Source organism: Pimephales promelas, chromosome 20 (genome assembly GCF_988280905.1).
Source record: "Pimephales promelas chromosome 20, fPimPro1.hap1.1, whole genome shotgun sequence".
Lineage (NCBI taxonomy): Eukaryota > Metazoa > Chordata > Actinopteri > Cypriniformes > Leuciscidae > Pimephales > Pimephales promelas.
Genome location: NC_142788.1, coordinates 24,151,956 through 24,178,333, shown reverse-complemented (window position 1 = coordinate 24,178,333; position 26,378 = coordinate 24,151,956). Strand labels below are relative to the sequence as shown.

The following is a 26,378-nucleotide window of genomic DNA, read 5'->3' as shown; positions in this document are numbered from 1 at the left end:
ACAACAACATATTCAAGTGAAAAGTTGGCAAACATTTAGAGTACATTCACAACAATAAACTAAAAAGTGATAAAAAAAATTGCGTTTTTTGCATACAGCCGACAACAATGTCAAAACGATCCCCATTTAAACGGATCAGCGAAGCCAACTAAAAACGCAGTATTATTCATGCCACCTGGGCCAGTAGTTGGCGATGTCACTTTGTAAAGAAACTACGCGCCAACAGACTGAACACGTAATACGCATGCATATGGCGTCACTGTTTTCACGAATTCGCACTTATGTAGTTTACATGAAGACAATAACGGTCTCGTTTTTAAACTTTCCATTCGTTCACTTACACTGAAACACGTTTTTTGAAAAGTTTGCGTTTTCAGGCCCCCAAACCGCAGTTGTTATGTAAATGAATGAGCAAAACACATAAAAAGTTTTCTGTTTAAGTTGAAAACTGCCGTGTAAACGCCCCCTTTTTATTTTTATCCTTGTGGTTTCATTATTTAGAAATTATTAAAATCTAAATAATATATAAAATAGAAAAAAAATAGAACAAATAACAGAAATAATACAATAGAAATAGAAACATTGGCGCTGCTTCTGCATATTGGTAATCATCAATTAAAAATAAGAATAAGCTAATTGATTTCACTGTAGGTTGTGACAAAAATTATAATTATCAATTTTTCCTTCTAGAATGGGTTACCCTTCTGGTTCTTTTAGGAAATGTTTTGCTGGTTATGATCTGCACTTTATTAGATTAAGTCAAATCAAATCAAGTCATTTCAGCTTTTCCAAGGAAACACAATGTCCATCTGGTGAGTAAGAAGAATTGCCAAATGATGGGCGATCGGAAAGAGTTTCCCCATCAGCTGCGCTGCCTTAGACTGTTGCCAGGGGTGATTTACAGGACTAGAAAGAGGAATGGAGGAGGGGGGAGACGGATGAGGGGGAGGAAACCCGGCCAGCATTCGCGGGTCTTCCCCTGCTGGTCTGCTCCACCTACACGAGCTGCTCGGAGCACACAACCTTCAAACAGACTGTTTTGCATTCCACACCAGCTGATATAAGTGTGAATCATTCACCTCAACAAAAGGGGATGATTTTGGGGGCACTGCAACATGCATTTATCCACCTAAGTTGTACATGTCATGCAGGACAAACTGTGAAACTGGAAATAATCGACTCAATATCGTTTTTTGTTCACTAAATGAAAAAGATTTAGCTTTAAACACTCTGAAACAGAACAAATGCAAAACAAATGACAGGCCAATTTCAAGACGTGCCATAAAATGCAGGCCACAAACTGCAAAGCAGCGTGAGTCACACCTCATCTGAGAACGGCTGTTGTGCGCGCCTCCTTCAGCTTCTTTTTGTTTTGCATTTCAATGGAAAAAAAGCATCACTGACTATTTAAGTTCTGGCAGGACGAGTTTTTGGTAAAAGCAAAGGGGCCTCAGCGGTGCGCAGGAAACCCTTTCGAAGCAACTGCCTAGCCGCAGGCACGTCTGAGCTTGCACAGCAGCAGTGCACGCCGTCCTCCTCCAGAAAAGCCTGTGCAAAGGCACACGCTTGAGGAGACACATGTTAGAAACGTACTTACACCCACTCGGAGAGAACACTACAGACAGCAGACATGCAGCTACTGTTGCAATACTCACTTTCCTACACATATCAGTTGATCAGTTGAAGTCACGAGTGAAGCGATTGAACATTTAGACATGTATTACCATGCACAAGAGAGGGAATGAGAAATCATAGACTCTCAAAAATAATGAGAGGACCTTCATATCACTTGTGCGGATAATTGTTTCATTTATACAGCCTAAACTACAATTGCACACTTCACAATGAAAACAACCACTAGAATTGTTAACTAAACAATTAATACTAATTATTAAGTGTTATTGAGTTATTGGTCCTTTTCTTTAAAGGAATAAAAAAAATAAAGGATTACAAGGGATTTAAGGAAATCGGTACAAATTTCAGGTCTACTGTAGTTATGAAGATCAATTTCAACTAAATGTATTTATTTATTTTAAATATACACTCATTCTCTCTTATTCGTATGTCTAATATGTATAAAAAACACGCAAAGAGTGTCTTGTCTCATCAAATTCAGTTATTACTTACATGAATCATGTAAATATAAGCGTATTTTCAATTAAAAACTGAGTAGTTTGCAATGCATCACGATAGTACTGTCTACAATATCTACCATTCATTGCGAAAACACTTGAACGAGTTGCTTTCAACCAAGTCTTTACTGTCTCTGAACAACCAGCTGGATGTCAACCAATCTGGCTTCAAGAAAGGGCATTCAACCAAGACTGCATTCCTGTCAGTCACAGAAGCCCTGCAGATCCAAAAGCTGCTTCCAAATCATCAGTTCTCATTCTCCTTGATCTGTCTGCATTCAACACTGTAAACCATCAGATCCTTCTGTCCACTCTCTCATTACTGGGCATCACAGGTACTCCTCTCCACTGGTTTGAGTCCTATATCTCACAGGTAGGTCCTTCAGGGTCACATGGAGAGGTGAGGCGTCCAAAGCACATCAACTGACTACAGGGGTTCCCTCGTCATGGATGAAGGAACATCACCCGCAGCTCAACCTGGCTAAGAGTGAGCTTCTCATCCTCCCTGCCAATCTGTCACAACAGCACGACTTCACTATCCAGCTAGATTCTTCCTCAATCACCCCATCAAGGTCAGTCAGAAATCCTGGAGTAATCTTTGATGATCAACTGACCTTCACAGATCACATTACAAAGACAGGTCGATCATGCAGGTTTGCTATGCACAACATCAGGAAGATCAGGCCTTTTATAACTGAGCATGCAACACAACTTCTCATCAAGGCCCTGGTCATTTCTAGGCTTGATTACTGCAATGCTCTTCTGGCAGGACGTCCATCTTGTGCAACTAAACCTCTACAAATGATCCAGAATGCTGCAGCTCATCTTGTCTTCAACGAGCCCAAAAGGGCCCACGTCACTTCTCTATTTCTGTCTCTGCACTGACTACCACTCGCTGCACGCATTAAGTTTAAGGTGTTGACACTTGCTAACAGATCGACCACTGGCTCAGCTCCCTCCAACAAGTCTACATCCTCACCGGAAGCCTACGATCAGTCAATGAGCGACGGCTTGTGGTACCATCACAGAGAGCCACAAAATCACTCTCCAGAACGTTCTCATTCACGGTACCGTGCTGGTGGAATGATCTGCTCATCCTCATCCGCAATGCAGAATCCCTGTCAGTGTTCAAAAGACAAATTAAAACTCATCTCTTCCGTGAGTACTTAACATAATAAAAAAAAATTTCCTTTTCCTTTAAATCCTTGATTATCTGGCTTATGCTACTCGGAGCAATGTCTGAACTTAGTATTTTGAGCACTTCTTGCGGTGTTTTTGCCTCTTCACGATGACTCATTTGGTTTTTTCCTCAGTTGTAAGTAGAGGTCGACCGATATGGTTTTTTTCACGCCGTTGCCGATACCGATCTTTTGAAATCCGGGTCGGCCGATGGCCGATTAATGTTGCCGATTTATTTTGGCTTATTTGCTTGGTTTTTAACCTCTATTTGAAAGATAAAGTGTAAAAGAAATGATAATTACTTAACATAGACAAACTTTCTCAACAAAAACATTTTATCCTCTCAAAAAATGTCCTGAAACATGTATTTTTGGTTTGTTTTGTTTGTTGATGGACAAAGACAAATGGATATAACCTAATTATCACAAAAAAGGAGAAAAAAAAAACTTTAAATGATTTACTTTTTTATATATATAAGATTTATTATATTTTATTTTATTTAACTTCTAACAATAACGTATTTCACTAGTAAATTGCTGTTGAACGACAAAAACAACCATCAGATGGGAAAATTATATTTTACAAAAACTTTAAATGCACCACAACGCACCATCCGTCTGTTGTTCTTCAGACAACGGCATCCCACTGTTGGACCTTTTAGTCTACAGTGAAATACAGTCACACTTTACACTGTTAGGCTAGCATTTTAACCATGTTTAATCCAGCTACTAACTAACGGTCAGTGTTGTGCCTGAACGCGTTCAATGAACGATCAGGCACGACAGGGACAGGGATTAGGAACAATCAGGCACAACGCGTTCAAGTTCATGAACGCGTTCATATTTAGGTCTGCTGCTCGGCTGGAAAACGAATCTAGCGGCAGCGTGCGTCAAATACTTGTTCCACGACAACATAGGCTGCCCACAGATGCGCCTGACTATTAATCGGCTTGATATACCTCTAGTTGTAAGTCGCTTTGGATAAAAGCGCCTGCTAAATGACTACATGCAAATGTACTGTCAGTACCTTTCTACCGTAAAACAGTCGTCAAATATTAAATGTTTAGCTACTTGTATCTAACCATGCACTCTTTCACTGCTTAAGTGTTGCATTGGAATTCTCCCTCATCTTCTGTGAACAGTAAGGCCTGCCTTTATTGATTTGAATGATCTCAATCATTATGACACTGACGAGCACTGTTAGACCACTGAGTGTACGTTGTATAAGTGCAATGCAATTTGGTTCCTAAATGGGTTTTTTCTCATAATTTTTTGTCTGCCTGATACTCTTGGGAATCTGCACCACTCTGGCTACCAAGCTAGAGAAGATGGTGTTTTACTGACCACTGAATGGAAAAATGGGAATACAAGCTCTTTGGAGCAGCAATTTCCAGGTTTTGTTCACCCACCTTTTAGTGATTAATACGTACTACCACTCACCAGGTGAAAGTGAGGAAATCTGTGGTGAAATGAATATTGACCCACATTCCATTTACAAAGTCCCTGTTGCATAAATGCAGTTAAGATTATGATTTGGGTTTAGGAAAGACAATCTACTCCTGAATCCAGTTTATCACTACTTGGCTCATGAGTTATAAAAGCAGGAGATTGCTGGGAAGAAAGTAAACCAACCCTGTACTTTTCCAGCCAAGCCCATAAGGCTATAGATTCCTCAGAGAACGAGTTACCATTATCAGGTAAACTAAGCCAAAAGCTCCAGAGAGAATGTGGGACTAAATTAGGACTTTTAATTTCTTTAGGGGCTTCCACAAATTTAGTATAGGATTTCAAATGAGTAAGAGAAACAAAACCGCAAACTAAAATATAATCATGTTGCACTGGGATGGATATACGTTTTGGTCAAGACAGCAGAAACAAGAGTGGAAAAACAAGAATGTCTGACTTAGTAAGCAATTTGGCAAAAATGTTTAAATGCAGGGGAGCAGAAAGAGACCTTGAAAAAACACTTTCTCTTCAACTGTTGTGACTCATAAAGCCCGGTCGGCTAAAATTGGATATGTGACAAAAAATTTCCAGTCTACTAAAAAAAAAAGATGTCTGTCTAACTGGAGGAGTTGAAATCTCTTATGATGATGAAATAAGATGAACTTAATGACATAATCAGTCCACAGTTATTGGAAACCTAGAAGACGTTTGAAATAAATATGTAGATAAAATCTGTATTATTAAGGCAGCGTGAGTAATGCAGACATTTAGATATTCATCAAAAATAATGGTAAAATAAACAATCCAGAGAACGCAACCGTTACTTAACCAGTTCAGATAGATGTGTCAAAAAACATCATGATAAGAAGCACAAAAAGTAATTGCTGAATAAAGCATTTTAAACCAAGCTATGGTGGTTTGTCAGTCTGTTTTTGATGGTTTTGAATGGGTTTGGGGGACTTTTTGGTTGGTCAGAGTATGAGACCACCTAAACCCAGTAAAAGATCAGTATGATAGCCTATTCTTTGAAGTATGTTGAGTGTAACCATATATTTGTTTTTTTAAACCATAAAAAACCCTTCCAAAAACCACCGTATCTACGACTTTTCATTCTTAAGGCACAATATGTAGGGTTTTTTTTTTCCATTTCAATTACAGGGCGCAGTTTCCAACAATAACAAAGGCATAGGTTTATGATGCAGTGATGAGCTGAGTGATGGGACTTGCTCTCAAGCTGATGGATATAATAATGTTTTAATGTGCAAATATTATTATTTTTTTTACATTACAGTGGTATGAAGCAGGTCGCGATTGCTAAAGAGACAGATAACACGCGAGTCCCGCGGATATAAAGGAATAATCTGATCCCTAACCCCACCCCTGACCCGTAACCCCGCCCCTAATCCTACAATATCTCCACAGCCTGATCCATAACCCTACCCGTCTTCACCCCTTAGATCTGGATCCAACTCCGCCCCCTGGATCTCGTATACTGAAATGAGGTGCTACTGACATTTTTTGGGAATTTCTGGGAATTTCCCAAAATGGGAATTTCTTTGAAATAAAAAAAATCTTGGGAGACTTTTGGGATATTGTAAGTACACAACTGCAGGAAATATATCACAGTGCAAGTGATTTTTGGATGTTTTATTACAAAATTCTTACATATTGTAATTGTACCTTTAAGTGTCTTTTAAGTTTCCAAGCACATAACGGTGACATAACTTAACATGATTGACTGCACAGTCTAACGTTAGTTAAGTGAAAGAGAATAAAAAACTGACAGAACAACCAGATGAAGACACTTCGAAACGATGAGTTAGGCTACTGGTTGTTCATATGGCAGTAATTTATAGCCTACACATGATGAGTTTATTTTATAAAAACAATAATAGAAATATGATACCACATTTTGTTAGTTTAGTATTATTTGTATTTATTATAGCCTAGAGCCAATTATTGGACTGCATTTGTGTGGCCTCAAAAAAAGCTAGGTCTGTGTAAATTACGTTAGGCTATAAACCTTTTGAAAGAAAATTGTATTCGGTTGATTTTTGTACAAACACACACACGCACACACACATATTGTTATGTTAATGCTTGTTGAAACCTGAATCAACTTGCTAACCGTTGAGTGCAGTCGATTTGTAAAAATATTTTTCTTCGTCAGAGTATGACATTCTTAAATTGAAGTGTTAAGGAACCGAACAAGTTAAAACGAATCGAAAGAATCATTAGCTAAATTCCTTACAATTCCCATCGTTATCAAGACAACATTCTGGGCATCGATACAATCGATCGAAGTCTCATATGAAGTGAACACTCCGTATGGAGAGTCAAAGGTAAGAGTCGCAGCCGTTAGAAATAATGAAATAAAACCTACATGCAGCACAGTATAAATCCCTACTGTTTTAAAGTCGTCAACTCTCTAAAACTCGCTCGTCTCATTAAAACAATAAATACACATACCTTAATGTCTTGAGGTCTGCAGCAGCCGGTTAGTGATTTTGTCTTGATTTTAAAACAGACGCCAAGAGCAAAATTACTCGGATGCACTCAAAAACTGCTTCAGTGCTTACAAAATTAATAAATAAGTGGCGAAGGAGGCAGAACAAGCTTCGTCTTTGAGAAAGCGTTTAGCTGTTTTTGTCCGGCAGAGAACTGACAGTAAAGTGAACACGCCTAACTGTGAGTGACACTCCCATAAAGTCACAGCACCGCCCGCACTCGTGTGTCTGAGCTGAGTGATGCACTTTGACACATCGGGGTGTGTGTGTGTTTGTTTCTGTGGGGAGCTCTGTGCTTCCCATCGAGCGCACTAACGATGGATAAATGGATGGATGGATGAATGGATGAATAGATAGATAGATAGATAGATAGATAGATAGATAGATAGATAGATAGATAGATAGATAGATAGATAGATAGATAGATAGATAGATAGATAGATAGATAGATAGATAGATGGATGGATGGATGGATGGATGGATGGATGGATGGATGGATGGATGGATGGATGGATGGATGGATGGATGGATGGATGGATGGATGGACAGATATAGGTGGATGGATCATGGATGGACGGACGGACGGACGGACGGACGGACATAGATAGATAGATAGATAGATAGATAGATAGATGGATGGATGGATGGATGGATGGATGGATGGATGGATGGATGGATGGATGGATGGATGGATGGATGGATGGATGGATGGATGGATGGACGGACGGACGGACGGACGGACGGACGGACGGACGGACGGACGGACGGACGGACGGACGGACGGACGGACGGACGGACAGACAGACAGACAGACAGATAGATAGATAGATAGATAGATAGATAGATAGATAGATGCATGAATGATTAATTAACAAAAACTTGTTACATTATGATTTTTGGTTACACATCGACAATCAACAGGGTGGTGTGACATTTAAACTATTAAAAGTGTCATTAAATGCCATTATTTTCAGTGTAAGGTTTGGCATCTGAGTGAGTGTATTTATATCAGTATTCAGTGCAACTACTTTAACAGTTGTCATTAAAATAAGCTAGGATATATTTGATTGCCAAATGCTTGATTAACTGATACAGGTGGTAGATTGTACAAATCCTTACTTTTTGAAAGGGATTAAGAACCATTTAATTTATTATGGAGACATGAAACATGATTGCTCATGACAGGATGGTAGATATTTGCAATATCAAAACCATGAGAGAATGTTGTTATGAATTATGAGACCAGCCAATGTAGTTTGAGTGGAGCCGAAACTGGTCAAGGGAGTTGCTGGGAAAACAATGCGACATTCCGTTCCTCAGGGGCACTATAATGGGCTGGATTAAAATGACTTGCTGCATTAGTGGCTATGGCCTGGTCACAGAAAATACCAACAACAGGAGGATTATTCCTGTGTGCACTGTTTGGGTTCAAGCCATTAAATAGATGGAGATCAGCAGATAAAAGGTACCATGTAGTCACTAAACGGTAACAATGGCAAAGTTAGCAGAAAATTGTCATTTGGAAATAGATAAACCCTTCAGACTATTCAAATAACTTGCACTTTAGTGACATTGTGTGGTAGAAGAGAGAAAAAACAGCAAGAGGAAGTAAGGTCTGCTGATTAACATTGCCTCTGAACCAACTCAACCAACAAGAACTTCTTGCTACCAAGTTAATAATAATAATGACAAAGACACTACTGTCATATTGTAAAATCAAATGATATTTATTCATATTCTTTCAGTAACCCACAGCACAAAAGCAAGAATGAAAGACAAAAACAAACAGAAGACTGCCACATCCACGGACAATGCTGCAGCGGGAAACATGAGCTCTTTGAACGTTTCATCCCTGACGTCAGATGATAAATCCTGAGAGTCAAGAAAGTCTTACGTGTCCAATAAGAGATGACGAATCGGCCTCATTAAACTGAGCACAAGAAGAAGTGAACCGGTGTCTAATGAACGACACTTTCTAGCACAAGGTGATCAGATCCATGAAGTGAAATCCACTGGGTTGTTTAACTGTGAAGCCATGTGACACATTATACAGCAAACATGCAGTAAAGTGTCGAATGAAGTGTGATAAGGCAGTTCACATACATTTCTCTCTAATTCACATAGACCCGGCTGAATATTGCAGTTAAAACATTCTGGGTCCTTAGTTTTCAGCTATTATTAAACAACATTTGCGAAAAAAAGCTACTGTAAACAACGCACTGAGCATTCAGGTCTATGTAACACTGAAGCAGATGACACACAATAGCTTCAAAGATACATTTCAGAATCGCTGAACGTCCTTTTTCGGTGTTCGAGCAATAACATCAACGACAAAAAAGCAAGCACGATGTGCATTCAACACAATAGAACACTTTGGTTGCAAAGACAACGGTCGTACAACACAAATTAATTAAAGGATTAAATCAACTATGTACAATGAAGGTACGTAAAATATGCAAAATAAATTCTTAAACCAATTGCACAATATACACAAACATACCACCGTCGTATCTTGTAATTCTTTAAAATGTGTCAAGAGGTGCTGTGGCAAATGATGGATTAAAAACACTCCAGATATGGTTGAGCATCTGCAGACATAATGGTTTTACATCAGCTGTAGGTTGGTCATTTTTCAAAATATTTGTATACGTCATATACATTTCATCCACCATTTATGTTTTCGCTAAATCACCTAGAAGAAACCTTTGAGGTCAACTAGTCAGTCTTATGTCTAATTCCGATTATTAATAGTGAGAAAGATGCCAGTAGAAAATAACAAAAAGCATAAAAAATAGTTTCTGGAAAAAAAAAAAATATTTGAAAATTTAGAGTTTTTGGATGCACATAATAAAAACCCACAGAGCAGTGTGAAATAAAAGTTATCTAACCGGTTGTTGATTTACATCATACAAATCCTTCTTCACTCTTTGCGCTCAAGAAGGACAAATCTTCACAAAACAAAATTCATGACATCTTGTTTTTCCAATCGCCATAGAGTGCAAAGTTAACACAGAGAAGAGTTAGCTCTTTATCTAGCATACTTTAATCATAGCTCTCTTTAAAAAAAAAAAAACATTGAGATCAATGGTAGCTAAAACACACTACTGTAAATAGCAAACTGAGATGAAGACAGCAAAAATGTCAACTACTCTATTAGAACAAGAACAGATAGCATATTTGTCTATATTTCTTAATCATCTGTATTTACAAGAATCTTAACTGGTCTTTTACACGGTTGAAAGCTGTGATTGACATGTACTTGCTCTCAAGAGAAATAAATGTTAAAGGGGAAATTAGACATCACTTCAAATCCTTTCGATTTCAATGTTAAATGTTAAAACATGTGTGTACCATCATCCCTGATAATGTTTCAAGTTGGTATGCGTCATTAGGGTCCACTTTTTGAAAAAAATGTCCTTTTAAGGCAAAGAGAATAGGAATGCTGGAGGTCATCAAACGAGTGGAGAGCCTTCTCTGCCTTCCTCCTTCCAGAGAATTTGAGGTAAAGACTGCCGAAGAGGTCTTGATATTTTTAGTGGGATGAATTAAGAATCTTTTAGATTGGGGGTGGGGGGTGGTAATTCAGTTTTTGTAAACCCCTTCCTGCTTTTCATCATTTGCGCCCACCTATATACAGACTATAAGATCTCCTCCACACCATGAGCGAAGATCATAACCAAACCTGGCTCCAGAATCATATCTTCACCCATGTGCTGGTTCTCACAGGCCATCACCACCACGGCCTGCTTACCCGGAATGCGCTTGGCCACATAGTTTTCGTAATATCGGCGGTTCATCTGCCGCGTCTCCAGCGTGGCCAAGCCTTGGGGCCAGTTGCGCTCGTGGGCGTTCTCGATGAGGTCATTAACAATCGACAAAGGACATCCACTGTCTATGAGCGACCGTTTGATGACGGCCTGGAGGACGGCGTCTGGTGTGGAGATCATTCCTCCCCAACGGGTCACGCGAGCGGGCTGCAGAGAGTTCACCCATCTGTGGCCAAATGAGTCTAGTTAGTTTGACAGTCATCTGATTGTCCATTATGATATTAGCATTATAACTTGCTCAACAGTAATTTATTAGCATTCATTAGTAATTTACTTGCTCATTATTTACATAGAAAAACTGACATTATATTCACAGCACAATGCAAAAAACTATGATTATGGCTTTATATTTAAAAGGCATAATATGTAATATATTTGGATTAATAGGTCCACTTTTTTTGACTTATGAACTAACATTATCCCAAATGTTTCCAATAAGGTTTAAATCCAGAGAAATCACCAGTGTAATGTCATGCATCACTGTGTTGCCTGTCAATGACGTAAAATCCACCTTACACTCGAGTTCAGGTTTTAATTCCGTAGAATAAATAAAGATGCTTTAATATATTATGTGCTATATTAGAAAGGTTTGCAAACGTGTTAACATGTTTGTACCATGCCTCATAGACAGCACTTTTGCCAAGTGGCTAACATAGCATAATCAGAAAGAGTTTTATTTGCAGTTACAGTAATAAAGCATTTTATACAGCATTAAATATACTTTAAAATGAATGGCATGCCATTAAGCATCCAACTTTTATTAATATGATATTTTAATATCGATCTAGCTTACTGCAGAGGTCCGCAAGTGTCTTATAACACCCGAGTGAACGAAAAGAGTAACGTTATAACTTATGTATTTTTAGTATGATTATTTTTTTTGACCGAGTAAAAGAGTGCTGCGTTACCCTACAATTTTAATTTGAAAATGTCCCAGGCTCTCGGCCACCCTGTTTCATACCACAGTAACGTTAATAAAACTTGAACACATTAGCTCATCCATGAATAGGATTTCTGCCTGAGTCCCATCTGATTGCTTTCCATCAACTGTAGAGGTGAAGACGACAACTCCCATGATTCCACGCTCATTCACGGCATCATCAAGCTACGCCCTTGTTATTGTTTTGAATAAGCACCCTCTAACAGTAAAATTTACACTCTGTCCCTTCAGATTTTTAATTTTGATATTTTTTTTGATAAATATACTAGATACAAACACATATATATTTAAAAGTACCATTTAAAAGTTTAGGGTCAGTAAGAATTTTTTTTTTTTTTTAATGTATAGTTTTATTAAGGTTTACAAAAGATTTGCATTTAAAATAAAGGTTATTCTTTTAAACTTTCTAGTAAAGGAAATGTGAAAATATTAGTAAAGTTTCATAAAATAATAAAGCAGCACAATGGTTTTCACCATTGTCTTAAATGATTTCTGAAGGATCATGTGACTGGAGTAATGGCTGCTAAAAATTCAGCTTTGCATCAAAATAATTCATAATATATTATTACAAGAAAACACTAATAATTGTAATATTTCACAATTTCGACTGTATTTCTGATTAAATCAATGCATGCCAACCCCAATTATTTTATAGCAAGTTTAAAATTAGAAAAATATAAATTTTCTTATTCATTAATAGTTTAAAACAGTCTAATTTGAATTCATATTGGCATAAACAGAGGCAGAAGAAGAACAGATCACTCACTCCAGGATCTCATTGTACTCTATGCTCTCCTCCAGGTTCTGTAGGTTAGGGTTAGCGCTCCGTATTGCTCGCATGTAAGCTTTCAGGAGCTGGATGTCGCGTTTCTGAAAAAATAAATCATGGGCAGATTAAAAATACAGAACATAGAATTCAAGAAGTTTTGCAAAGTTTTTAATCCACTGTGACATTCCCAGGTCTGACCTGTTCTGCAAGTTGGTGCTTATGCTCAGCGGCAGTCTTCTCCAGATCTGCAATCTTGGTCTGTTGTTGCTGCACCACACTGCGTAGATGCTTAATACAGTTGTGATTTGGCATCTCATCTTTGGGCATTTCTAGCCTAAAGAGTAAACAAAGCATTTCAGCAAAATGGAGCAATTGAGGAGCTTTCACACAGGATGTGTTGTTGCAAGACGAAGAGCTGAAAAAGCAGCGAGCCATGGCGCAAGCCAAACACATCATTGTAGCGCATATTGACATTGAAAACTATTAAAGGGCACCAATTAGGCGACTTTTAACAAGATGTAAAATAAGTCTCTTACATCCCCAGAGTGTGCATATCAAGTTAAAGCTCAAAATACCACAGAGATCATTTTTATAGCTTGTTAAAAATTACCACTTTTGGGAAAGTGAGCAAAAACTCAACGTTTATGTGTGTCCCTTCAAATGCAAATGAGCTGGTGCTCCCAGATTTTTTTAAATTTAAGAGATTTTCTGATGGCACCACAATCTGTAGAACTTAGTGGCAACAGTGCTACTGCTCTCAAATGTTAGTCTGGAGTCTTACATTCTCCCTCCAAAGACTGTTATGAATTACTAAGAGAGAACTACAGTCACCTAAAGGATTATTAGGAACACCGTACTAATACTGTGTTTGACCCCCTTTCGCCTTCAGAACTGCCTTAATTCTACGTGGCATTGATTCAGCAAGGTGCTGAAAGCATTCTTTAGAAATTTTGGCCCATATTGATAGGAATAGGATAGCATCTTGGAGTTTGTCTTGATCAGGACCATACACCTAAATGCATTGAAGCAACTGCCATGTGATTGGTTGATTAGATAATTGCAGGTAGGTGAGTGTTTATGGTTGTTCAAGTACGTACCCACAACCTTCCTCGCACGTGACGGGTCGTTTGGGGTTGTGCTCGCAGTCCTTGAGGTGTGACTGCAGCTGGTCGAGCCGAAGGGTGGCCGTGCAGCCGAAGCCAGCGTTATCACAGGACATCTGGAGCTTGGAGAGCATGTTACGCATGATGCGGGGGACGGGTCGAAGGTGGGCAAGGGTCACAACGGTGCGGTCCACGGGGCAGATCTGCTGCTGTGCAAACCACTGTGTGATGCAGGCATTACAGAAGGCATGCTCACAGTGAGGGGCCTGAGAGAACAGAAAAACTGATGAGGAAGTGCATTTTTCAGACCTTTTACTGTCTAGTTGTTTCATGTTAAAATAAATGTAGTTTTAAATTTAAAATAAAACGTTTTTTATTAGCAATTTTATTAATAAAACTGTGTGTGCGTGCATATTTTTTATTCTATTTTTTGGTGAAAGAAATATAGCCTATAAATTTCCCTTGCCACTGCCCGGTTTTATAAAGGAAATTTTGGACCCTTGTGAAACACATTCACACAATGGTCTCAGAGCAGTGATATCTGATAACCACAAACCCATAATGTCGTGACAGAGGCTTATATCAAGGTGTTCTGGGATGTTGCGGTTGAATGAAAATTAATATCGACCTGCACTGGCTCCTCTAGCACCCCGCTGCAGATGGGACACAACAGATCCTCGTCCACCTCTCCTTGGAACCTGGTGATGTCGTACCCCATGGCACATTACCGGAACCCTTTGATATCTGAAATTAAACCAGCGGGAAGATCGTGTAGTGAGAGCTTGGCCAGTACGCTTGCCAATCGCCTCTGAGACAGAAAAGCATGAGGAGCCCTGGATGTACAAGAAGATGAAACTGAAAACTTGTGGCCTTTGTTGGCCATTTTTAAGTGAAAACCGAAAACTGAGGAAGCAGGCCTAAAAATGATTTAAACCAACGTAGGTCAAAACAATAACAAAAGATGTGTTCTCTTAGGGATACAAGCGATTCCGCTTTTAAATTTGGCTGAAACAAGGCACTGCTTTCGCTTCTGGAACAGCCTTTACGCCAGAAGCACAACAATGCTTTAAAATGTAAGTTTCGGAATCGGAACAACAATCAAAAAACTCCTTAGAAGAAGCACTAAAAGTAAACTGATAGAGGTTTAATGATCATGACATTTTGAGCTGAACACGGAAGCACTCAATGTCCTGCTACAATACAGAAGTAACATGATCGTATTTCCTGTTCAAAGGTGACCTTTTTCTTCTTTTTCCACTAGGACTACACAGCACTCTCAAGTGAAAAATGCAATGGCTGTGTGTTTGTGTAGTATGCTGGTATGAGATTACTAATGTGCTGTCAAGGAATATGGGTTGACTGTGAACTGTGGCTACGAACTCAGTAAACAATTTTTGAGAAGCCTAGAGATTGCATTAAGATTAATATTGTGTGGAATGGAAATTTCACCTCCTTTCTGACTTTGGGGAACAACAAAATGGAAAGCAATAAATAATCAGTTAGATTTAACAGTGTTTAAACAGGTGTGACATGATAAAAAAGCCCACAAAAAAAAAACATCACTTACATGTAAATTCAATTTTAGTCCTAACCAACATTTTGTCAATTGGTTGGTTTCTATTTTTCCACAACAAAATCTTATGGCACCAAATCCCTTCATGTAGCTGTGTATTTAACATTAAATAGCCCTGATTGCCATGTGATACATTTCACTTAGTAGCAAGGAAAACATAGAACAGAAATAGATATTCACAAGCAGATTATCTGTTTTTGAAATAATATTTGAGAACAAACTGAATTTCCATTTTTTTTTAAATCTACACATATTTCTGCAAATATATTTATATTTACAGAGACTGCAGTGCCGTATTTTCAATATATTTGAGTGTTTTCAGTGCCAATTTACTACTAAGAACCATTTTGGATAAACTCACTCCTAGACTACAAATAAAAACTAAACAAACTGTCATTTTTCACGTCAGTAAGACATTTGATCAAGTGAGCGGTTTTTAGCCAAAATAAACTCCAAAGAAAATTTTATTAAAATCTATCTTCATTATTCATCATTACCTCATCAATATTTGTCCTAGAACTCACAGAAAGCAGACCTTGTTGTACCACAGAGAACAAAAGGTATGAACTATACTAAAATGCATTAACTCCTATGAAATATTCATGATCTGAGCAATTAGAAAGTGCACAGCAGTATTAATGTATGAGTGATTTACCTGCCATTATATTCAAAAGAAAAGGCCATTCATACCTCACTAAAGGACAGCCCTCATGATCCCTGTACAATGAGCAGTCCTCATGTGTCAGGTGGGCAAGGCGACTTTCCTTACGATGCAAGAGCGACCATCCCCCTTAAAAAGAGAAAGTAAAAACGACATACATTACGATATAATCAATACACTGCTATTTATTAAGACCCCAAAAGCCTGTTTGAAACACTTCTTGGAAGCTTCAGACAAGTTTGGCATATTTACCATCATCAATTAGTCCATTCCCTATTTCAAGAGGTTTTGTATCCAATAGAAGTCGTCATTTAAGCTTATCGAGATGCTTTTTCCTTCCACTTTGTCTCTTGAGTGAAAAACCAAAACCATTAAATCCTTGATGCATCGCAATCGAATTAAGAGTAAGCTCATCTAAAATGGCGGATGACGTAATGGTACAACAAGACACATGTGCAAACCCTATCACAGGGTTGGATGTGTGGTGAAATGTGTTCATTTTGCAATATATACAGTATATTTGGGTGGGTGGCCATCAGTGGATAGTGCTTTAAGAGTGATTAAGAAACAAATGACTCAAATGTGGCTCATCCAATCAGAATTTAGCCTGGCATGCAAAAAAAAAAATCCCACAATCTTACATTGAGCCATATATAGCAGTAAGCAACCACCAAGAACACCCTGGCAACAACACAGCAACACCCTGATAATCATCCTCGAATTATAGCGGTGAGTTTTCACTCAATGCAATCCCAAAGTCTTTTGTTTTTAGACATACATTACTATTTCACAGCCTACAGAAACAAAGCAGATGTGGTCTGCAAGGATTAAACATGAATGATGTAGGCTAACAGTGCTAAAAACACTTTTAGTAGCACTAATTGTCCTTTAAATCTGATAAGACATAATACAGAAGAAGGAAAATGCTGGGGTTACTACACAGATCAATTTTTTCTCATTTGTTAAAACTAATCCAAAGCAAAAAAGGGTAGTCACAGCATCTCTTTTGATTCATAACAGTTCAGGGAGGGGTGGTGTTTTGTCCCAGTAGGCTGGTGGTGACCTAATTTTAGCTTGTCTAAGCAGATGGAGGGGGAGAGCGTGGCTGGTTCAGAACGTTCTCCCCTAAACCCTCATTTCAGCGATGGCATCCCTCGTTTTCATTCAATAAAGATCTAGTCGATCATGCACGGATGCATGATTACCAAATGTGCATTTGGAAGCACAGAGCGGCTCTGGCACACGTTTACAAGTGCCAAACCCATTTTATTCCATTAAACAAGTGTAAACTGCCTCATATTTTGGAACACTTAGCAGATGACAGGTCTGACAAACCACTAAATTTAAGTGGGAGACCCTTGGATGCCATCAAGAGGGTCCTACACTGCTATCACTGAAGGACCATTCAATTCATATTTATTTGTAGAGTGTTTTTCACAAAACAAGTATTATTACATATTATATATACATATACACAGAGAGAGAGAGAGAGAGAGAGAGAGAGAGAGAGAGAGAGAGAGAGAGAGACAGAGAGAGAGTCCTGCAAAGACACCAAGAAAAAAAATAAGGGTATTCCGTGAAGAGTTAATGTTAAATGGACAGATGTAGCCATTTAAACGATATGCATATTGATCATAAGTAATTTTATCAGAAAATAACAGACAGTCTTGACCATTAATATATCGTGCTGGAATCGAATTCAGACAGACAGGTTAACTTCACTCCTGCTAACCTACATACAGTAATGAACCAGACATGACAGTACACCTGTAAACAAACGTATAGCTATTAAACCTGGCGATGAAAACAGCTTAATGTCTGCCAACCTGAAACACACGTTTGCTGATGTGTTTGGGAGACTAAAGGCGCTTAGCATTAGCCGGCTCGCTAAAACTGATGTACAATAACAACCAACATAGTCCTCCCAACCATATGACGTATTTGCCGTGTTCACGATTTTTTTGGTACAACAAAGATTGAATGCCTCAAAATGTATTTTATTCACTGTAAAATTACATTTATAGCATCAGCTCATGCTAAGGAGCTAGCGTGGCTAACTAGCATGAAATCCAACTAGCTGACGCATGCCGAAAGAGCAGCTTTGGTCTAAAAACATTACAACACACGTTATTAAATGTCAAATTACAAATTCTAGCCGTCAGCAAAACCCATGTACATGCCATTTAAACACCGTCTGATCAAATAACGTCTTGTGTTCATGTTTCGTGACTGCATTTGCCTTCAGTTTGTGCTACTATACGGTAATGTTACTAACGTTGGTCGACACGAATAACGCGTTCAAAATATCTCAGCACGACTGTAATACCTGTTCCCGTAGATCGCGGTATTCCTCTGAGGCTTTTAATGTGTTTTAATGGATGTAGAGACTGATATTTGTAGTGATTTGAGAGATGGCTGATTTCTCTTCCTGAGCAGAGCGGATGAAGTCTGAATCTGCTGCTGCGCCTACAGGACAGAGTGTGTGTGGAGGAGCAATTATCCCAGATTTTCCCCTAAACATATTGCATGCTTACTAATCTAAAACATCATAAGGTAGCCGATGTATAAGAATGAAAATACAGATGACATGAAAGTTACTTGAATGGGTCAAAGTACTTCAATGATATTTGAAAGGAGTGAGAATGTGTTAAACTTACGTCACAGTCATGAGATAAACCAAGTTGATCAATGCCTTCGCGTCGTGTGATCTCCTCCGATTGACTCAAAACTGGCTGCTGGTGAAACATTAACCTCAGATTAATAAATACATTGCGGCATGCTTGTGAGGGGATACAGCAGGAGATCATGTAACGCGCTTAAGAGACTGCAGAAAATCATGGGTGGACAGATAGTCAGGTAAAAAGTTGATCATACATTCTAAATTTACATTACTGAAACTTTAAAGACTGCAGGGTAATAAATTAAATGCAATGTGCTTCCTGCAAGGTTTTTATTTTCGAATTTTCCAAAGTATTTATTCTTATTATAGAAAGAATGTCTTCAGCTAAATTTAATTTGAAAATTCTACACAAATATGCCTACACAGAGGAAAATTGCTAAAAACGTTATAGCATAATTGCAAAAAATAAAATAAATACATGACTTTAAATTGCAGACTTTGGTGTCAGACATTGTAGTGATCTCTTTAGACCTGTTGTACAGCCAAAACAATCTTTGATGCATTAATTTCCTATTAAACTGCTTTGAAATGACTTGCATCTTCTAATTGTTTCAGCAACTATTGAATTATACTAAATTAAAACTCTCTTGTATTGATTGCTGAGGCCCACATGATGCAATGATTAATATTTATTTGCATTTTCCCCAGGATGAACCTAAGCTTGAAGCTTCTGATCTACCATTGTATGATTTCTGTGATGATCCCACCATTCTTCATACTGGCAACACATGCCCAGGTCGACACGATCATAAAGTTGAATGAGAGCACAGAAGTCAAGTCTACACAGGAACAATTAGAGGAAGCTTTTGAAGAGCAGGTATAAAGGATTTTTATTCAAAAAACTAAAGTTTAAGTGACATATGCTTGTTTTTGAGAATTCACAGTGGTTTTTGTGATTTACTGGTTACATGCCTGGTAAAGTAGATCTACCACATTCCTTGAGGGATTTTCAAAACATAAAGAGATCAAGTGATTTTAACACTGAGCACAAAAAATCTTATCAACTCGGATGCAATCACTCAAATTTAAATAGTTTCAGCACTTGTGTTGAAATTCATGGATTGAAGTTTATGACCCCAATGCACTATCATAAAAAAACATTAACATCTGTGGACCTTGAAAATGATAGATCTTGACAAAATAGTAATTCAGATTTAATATTCTCTCAAGGGCTACTACTTGCAACGCCTGTTCCTTCATTATGGGGACAATGGGACTTTAACCTATGAGGGTCTGCAGAAGTTGCTAGGCAGTTTAGGTCTGGGGGAAGTCAGTATCCTGGAGATCCAACATGGAGGGAAGCATTCTTCTCAAACCCTGTTCCATTCCCACTCACATGATGACCATCATCATCCAAAGACCACAAACTCACCTTCACTCAAAGATAGGTAAGATGGCTAAAGCATCCTCTCTATACTCAGATTCTGGTTGATGCCAAAGACTAATCAATTGAAACTTTCCATCCTAGACCTCACAATAAATCAGTGCTCGGTGGATCTCCAGCAGAATGGGGTCATTCTGACTATTTCCCAAACCCTGCCCTAAGACACAAAGTGGAAGAAAGTGGGTCACCATTGTCAGACCATCCTACAGAGAAACACCTTCATGGGAATGTGAGAATTTTCTCCTGAACTTCCTGTTAGGGTGTTACAAATGGACAAAGTCTACAAATGAATCTATTTCACTATCACATGACCAAAGGTCTGTTGATATCTTGTGGTGTGCAGACAGTAAAATTCAATCCATTAGCCTTTCTCGTTCTGTGTGAGGTACACAAACTCTTTTGGAGAGATAATAATCATATGCCCTGCTGAAAAGATTTTTTTTAACTGGTTAGTGCTGGTTTAATGCTGGTCTAGCTGGTGGGCCAGAAGAGCCATACTTTATCAGTAAAACTCAACAGGCAAAGCTAGTTGATCATGGTCATGTATCGTAAAACACATAAAACACAGTATCTGTAAATATGCATATAAGTATGGAAGCCCACATTCTGCCGCATTAAAAAAAATTGCTTTGGTAAATCATAATTATGACATGAATAGTCAAAATGATGAGATACTAAGTCATAATTACGAGATTAAAAAGTAAAAATGATGACGTATTAGGTCATAATTGTGAGTAAAAAGTCAAAATTGTTACAAAGCCATAATTTATAAAAAGTCAAACTTATGATAAAATGTGGACATTATGATTTAATTTTTTAGTAATTATGACATCAAAGATGACACAAACTATTTTGAAATTATGATATAATAATGAGCTAAAATGTCATATATAGTTGAAAATACAAAATTATAAGATACATTTGACTTTTATCTCATAATTTTGACTTTATAATCTCATAACTTCGTATGTCATAACAGACATGACTTTTTATCTCATAATTTAAACTTTTTTGTCATAATTATCATTTACTAAAGCATATTTATTTTCTTTTGGTGGCAGAAATGGGTTTCCATTACAACATAGGTAGTCAGGTTGTCGTTATCTGATCTTTCAAATATTAATTTGAGTAATTTGATTATCTTAATGTGTTCCATAAGGAAAAGAATAGTTCTTTACAACCGACCTTATACTGACATGACGGCCACTGCAAAAATATTACAGTAATATTAACACTGAAGTCAGTTCTGACAAAACAAGAGAAAGTGGGAGTAATGAGAGCCATGTAATAATGTTGAATCTGAATCCTATCTCACATTTCTTATTATTTATCGCAGTGTCTAAACGTTACCCAGCTCTTGTGGAACTTTGGGCTGGCCCAAGCGTCCCATATCACTCCTGCCCACTTCACCTTCCTGTGCCCTGCCCTCCTGTACCAGATTGACACCGGAGTGTGTCTGCGACATACAGAGGAGCAGTCACAGAGAAGCAAAACCAGTGAGGGTTTCCTCAGAGGTGTGTGTGTAAACTGTTTCCGTTAAGTGTGATATCAGAATAAATTTGTGTTTGTTTTCATGATAGTGATGATTAAACACATTTTTAATCTCAGCTCTAGGTTGGGCCACCTTGGCACTCTTTGTCATCAGTTTGCCCTCCCTGGTTGCCCTGGGACTGGCACCCCTGCTTCAACCTTCTATCCTTCAAATATTCCTCTGCCCGATGGCTGGGATGGCAGTGGGTACACTCTGTGGAGATGCCCTCCTGCACCTCCTGCCCCATGTAAGAAACACAATGCATATATATATATATATATATATATATATATATATGAAGAGTTCAGATGCAAAAGCCTCCAAATGCCATTTGAAATTTTCTTCTATAATGATAATTTTTATCAAGCTTGTATATTTAAGTAGTAATTTCAGTAATTTCACTTAAATGGCAATGATAATTACCTATTAATTGTTATTTAAGTGAAATCACTGAACTTAAATATACAAGTTTGTTAAAAATCATCATTAAAGATGAAAATTTCAAATGGCATTTAGAGGCTTTTGCATCTGAACTCTTCATATATATATATATATATATATATATATGATTTTTTTATTCAAGTTGGTTGTTTGTGAAATTGTGATTTCAGGCCATCTTCAGTCAACACACTGAACATCATGATGCTGTTTTCAAGGGTCTGAGTGTGATGGGAGGACTTTACCTTCTATTTGTTTTTGAGAGTCTCCTGGGACTTAAGCAACATTTCAAGGTGAGCTTCATCCAGTGGGAGATACATTTTTGGGCTTTCATTTTGACCTGCTGATAAAAAAAACACTTTAGTTTTGAGGAAAGAGGTGTGTAATGGTTGTCATACCTCATTACAAAATGTTCCCTTCTTTTAACAGATTTTAAAGAAAAGGAGGCACAATGTAGAGTCTGGGAGAGAGCTTGACACCCTGGAAGGTATTTTATTTTCAAACACAAGACAGAGACAGAATTATTACGCAACTTATAACTTATAAATGCATCTGTACCCTATTATAGGTACCTCATTAGCCAATCAGAATGAGAGCTCTGGGCACGGGCATTCTCATGGGCAGCCCGGACCAGGGAAAACAGGCATCAGAAGCATGGCATGGATGGTGGTGATGGGAGATGGAATACATAACCTTACAGATGGACTAGCCATTGGTAGATAAAACGATCACTCATTAAAGGTGTACTAACTACTAAATAATGATATTAAAATTAATGTTTAATTAATTAACTGTATATATATATTACTGTGTATTGGTGCACAGTGTAAAATGCTTGCTGGATGAGAAACACTGACCTTTAATTTAGGTATAAAAGTATTTTTGAATGCATTTATTAGATTTAATCTCAATTATTATTTTTTTGTCCTGTAGGCGTTGCATTTTCTCAGAGTCTGACCGGTGGACTCAGCACTACGATCGCTGTGTTCTGCCATGAGCTTCCGCATGAGCTGGGTACAGGATTGAGTAGTTTCTAGTCGCCTATAAATGGTCATTATGAGTCATCACTATTGCATAAACTTTATACTTGTTTGCTCTTGTCTGCAGGTGATCTGGCGGTTCTGTTGGCCGCAGGCTGGCCTGTACGCAGACTGGCTGTGTTCAGCGGACTCTCGGCTCTGCTGGGCTTTCTCGGGGTTTTTACAGGGACGGCGCTGGGAAACCAGTGGGCGACACACTCACCTTGGATTCTCACCGTCACCGCTGGGGTCTTCCTTTATGTTGCTCTTGCTGATATGGTAAACATAAAATGTTCATTTAAGACTTCTTCATTTTTTGTTTTATTTGAAAAGCTGATATAATTCAGAATGCCTATGCCATGAAGTCGCTGCTGTTAACTATAATTAAAAAAAAGTTGTGTAGGATTTCCTTTACAACAAATTTCACAGTTAAGTATAAAGAAATGGCAAGTAACACACTGTGAATTAAACATGAAATTTGAAGTAGAAAGTCTGAAGGTTACACTTCAGGTTCCTTTATTTAAAGCTACACTGTGTAACTCTTTTAGTTTAGTCTTAGCTAAAAACACTTAGTTCTTTCAAAAATATATGTGCTCATTAATGTATATTTACTTCGTTCAAGTAATAAAGTATTCTCGTGAGTGTATAATATGCCATTGAAAATACATACGGGTACTTTCCATCTTGAAAGTACATTAGCCAAAGAGGGACATACCCATTAATTCAACCTTCGGCTTTCGCGTTTACGTTTGAGTTAACACTCATGGACGAGGTCGAACTGGAAGCCATGCTAATCTTGGACTACATTGGCCACCGTAGGAGTTAAAACGAAATCGGAATTGAGAGGAACAGAAACTACTATTTACTGGATGGTCATATACCTTTTCACCGCTAGGTGGGGGTAAAAATTACACAGTGTAGCTTTAATGCATTGAATGTTAAGTAACAATAAGCAAATCATTTATTAACATTTATTCATCTTTGTTAATGTTAGCTAATAAAAGCACAACTGTTCATTGTTAATTTGTGTTAGCTCAGATCCATTAAATAATATAATATTAATATATAGGCAGGCTAACAGATACCTTTGATTATAAAAGGTTTAAAGCTGCACTCCGTAGCTTTTTTACTGGTGGATTTCCACAGGAGATACATCTGTACACATAAAGAAAGAGTCTCGGTTAGTATAAGCTATATTGCGTGTGAGGATGTTGGAGATGGAGATTTATAACCTTTTCTCACAGTACTTGTTATAATTAAACTTATCAATTTGATGGCGGATCCAGAAAGGTTCAAACGACTATCACCAGCGACAACTGCAGATTCACCCGCTGTAAAATGCAAAAGCTGTGCCGTTTTGAAGTACAATTCACAGAGTTAATAATTCCGCGAATAACTGCAATTGCAGATTTCGAACAGAGATGGCGACAAAGAGGAAAACTGCGAACAGCAGCTTTAATGTACTTGAAAATGTTTTAATTATCATCGAAGATTAATAAATGCTTTAGAAATATCTCTCATTGTTATTTCATGCTAAAAAAATTGAGCCTTTTTGTGTCATTACACCGACATTTTTTCTTGTAGAACACACTCTGTTGTTTTATTTACAACTTTACCATTGTAGATAATGTTAAAGACTCCACTACATCTCCATAACAGAAATAATGAATACAGTATCCTTACATAAGTTTAACATCGTGACGCTGTTTCCCTAGATGCCGGAAATGCTCCATGGAGATGCTGGATCTCTCAGCCCTCTGAAGCGCTTCCTCCTGCAGAGTCTGGGCCTGCTGATAGGGGGCGCCATCATGGTTTGCATCGCTCTTTTTGAGGATCATATTGCCATTAGTCTGGGAGAAGACTAAGGGATGGTCATATAGAGTATTCAGATATCACAGCGGTGTGAGAATTTCCATCCAAACCAGCAGTATTGTGTACATACCTCATCCGATTATGAACTACTGTGTAGATGTGGATATTCTGAAGAAAGTGCACTGGATAATGGATTGCTATAAAAAGAGGAACAGTGGGAGGATATACATAGTATCAACGGTCAACAGATTTTTAACTGAAGCGCACTACATTACTGAATGATGTGATTAAAGACATTCTGGCCAGTTGATGTAACTAAATTGTCGTATGAGGCAAATAGAGTCATCAATACCTCTTACTTTCATTTATCATATACATATTTCTATGCAACTTTAAACAATAAACATTTTTTAATGTATTGAACATGGTTGTTGTTAAAAAGGTAATCTACAATTTTTACAATATGCATAATGTCATTGTTTCCAGCCAAAGGGTGTATCGTTCATCTTATCTTTCAGTTATAATTTTAAATTGGTTACAATTCCATAATTTTTATATCAGAATAATTTCCAACTATCATTGTAAATAAAAAGTTTTTGTAATAAAAATTTTTCATTAAAAATATAGCTCTCGACATTCATATGATTTGCTAAAGAGAAGGGAAAGGGGATTTCCTTAATTTGAACCAAAGCAGTTTAAAAATCCCAAATTGAAAGGCCTATACGATACAATTTAAATATACACTGTAAAAATGAATATGCTTTATTTAATCAATAAAATTGTGGCAACCGATTACAAGCAATATTATTAATTAAATTGAACAAATTAGAATTGATTAATACTTAATCAAAATATTCCTTAAAGTTAACCATTTAAAACGAGTAAAGTTTACACCAAAAAAATATCTGAATAACAGACAGACGTCAAAGCTTAATTATTTTATATTGCCAACATCGAAGACACCTGATGTTAACAAGCAGAATCACTGAAGGAGAAAACCGCCATTTTAAAGCAAACCGAAAACAAACACTGATCACCATAATGGTGACTTAAACATACTTTCTAAAAAAAAGTTTCTCATTTTAAATGGTTACATTTAATGAATTAATTATTACTCAATTCTATTGTTAAATTTAATTAATAATATTGCTTGTAATCTGTTGCCACAATAAAGGGCATTCATTTTTACAGTATCCAAATCACAAACATGTAATATTTAATAAAATACGCTGTTACAACATGCTAACATTGTGTAGTGTCAAGAGAAACAGAAGACAACAACAACTTGTATGTAGCAATAGCATTTTATTTCAACATTACCAATTCTAAGCCACGATACTGAATGACAAGACCTACTGGCTGCAGCAGTTCATGAACC

General features: G+C 37.6%; 3 protein-coding genes across 5 annotated transcripts in view; 1 reads left to right on the top strand and 2 right to left on the bottom strand.

The window, feature by feature from the left end:
- dgkaa (diacylglycerol kinase, alpha a) overlaps positions 1–7,466 on the bottom strand; it is a 29,623-nt gene extending 22,157 nt beyond the window's left edge. The window contains exon 1 of the mRNA XM_039652555.2: positions 7,226–7,466. The gene's annotated coding sequence lies outside the window, so the exon portion shown is untranslated. The remainder of the gene's footprint in view (positions 1–7,225) is intronic.
- A 1,500-nt stretch (positions 7,467–8,966) lies between these two features.
- rnf41 (ring finger protein 41) lies at positions 8,967–18,816 on the bottom strand. Of its 3 annotated transcripts, XM_039652422.2 has the most exons (8): positions 18,463–18,589; positions 16,389–16,485; positions 16,166–16,265; positions 14,531–14,646; positions 13,897–14,168; positions 12,998–13,133; positions 12,797–12,900; positions 8,967–11,256 (listed from the first exon to the last, which is right to left on the bottom strand). In XM_039652422.2, exons 4-8 carry the CDS (start codon positions 14,618–14,620, stop codon positions 10,902–10,904), a joined length of 957 nt encoding a protein of 318 aa, XP_039508356.1. In that variant the 5' UTR covers positions 14,621–14,646; positions 16,166–16,265; positions 16,389–16,485; positions 18,463–18,589; the 3' UTR covers positions 8,967–10,901. The 3 variants fall into 3 exon arrangements, with proteins under 3 accessions (XP_039508356.1, XP_088980387.1, XP_039508355.1); XM_089124261.1 differs by lacking the exons at positions 16,389–16,485; positions 18,463–18,589 and adding an exon at positions 18,794–18,816; XM_039652421.2 differs by lacking the exon at positions 16,389–16,485 and having other exon boundaries at positions 18,463–18,601.
- Positions 18,817–18,858: 42 nt separating this feature from the next.
- slc39a5 (solute carrier family 39 member 5) lies at positions 18,859–25,581 on the top strand. Its single transcript, XM_039652420.2, has 12 exons — positions 18,859–18,992; positions 19,465–19,633; positions 19,987–20,204; positions 20,285–20,429; positions 21,537–21,714; positions 21,809–21,978; positions 22,343–22,462; positions 22,599–22,656; positions 22,738–22,884; positions 23,103–23,183; positions 23,277–23,467; positions 24,904–25,581. The coding sequence occupies exons 1-12, from the start codon at positions 18,913–18,915 to the stop codon at positions 25,051–25,053; spliced, it is 1,707 nt and encodes a 568-aa protein (XP_039508354.2). The 5' UTR covers positions 18,859–18,912; the 3' UTR covers positions 25,054–25,581.
- The last annotated feature ends 797 nt before the right edge of the window (positions 25,582–26,378 follow it).

Excerpts from the sequence above, each read along its gene's own strand:
- slc39a5 (XM_039652420.2), top strand. The coding sequence starts at position 18,913 with ATGCTTGTGAGGGGATACAGCAGGAGATCATGTAACGCGCTTAAGAGA. Across the intron at positions 18,993-19,464 it reads ATGGGTGGACAGATAGTCAG|GATGAACCTAAGCTTGAAGC; the intron begins GTAAAAAGTTGA and ends CATTTTCCCCAG. Across the intron at positions 21,979-22,342 it reads TCCTGCACCTCCTGCCCCAT|GCCATCTTCAGTCAACACAC; the intron begins GTAAGAAACACA and ends TTGTGATTTCAG.
- rnf41 (XM_089124261.1), bottom strand. The coding sequence starts at position 14,620 with ATGGGGTACGACATCACCAGGTTCCAAGGAGAGGTGGACGAGGATCTG. Across the intron at positions 12,901-12,997 it reads AGCACCAACTTGCAGAACAG|AAACGCGACATCCAGCTCCT; the intron begins GTCAGACCTGGG and ends TTATTTTTTCAG. Across the intron at positions 11,257-12,796 it reads GAGTACAATGAGATCCTGGA|ATGGGTGAACTCTCTGCAGC; the intron begins GTGAGTGATCTG and ends ATTTGGCCACAG.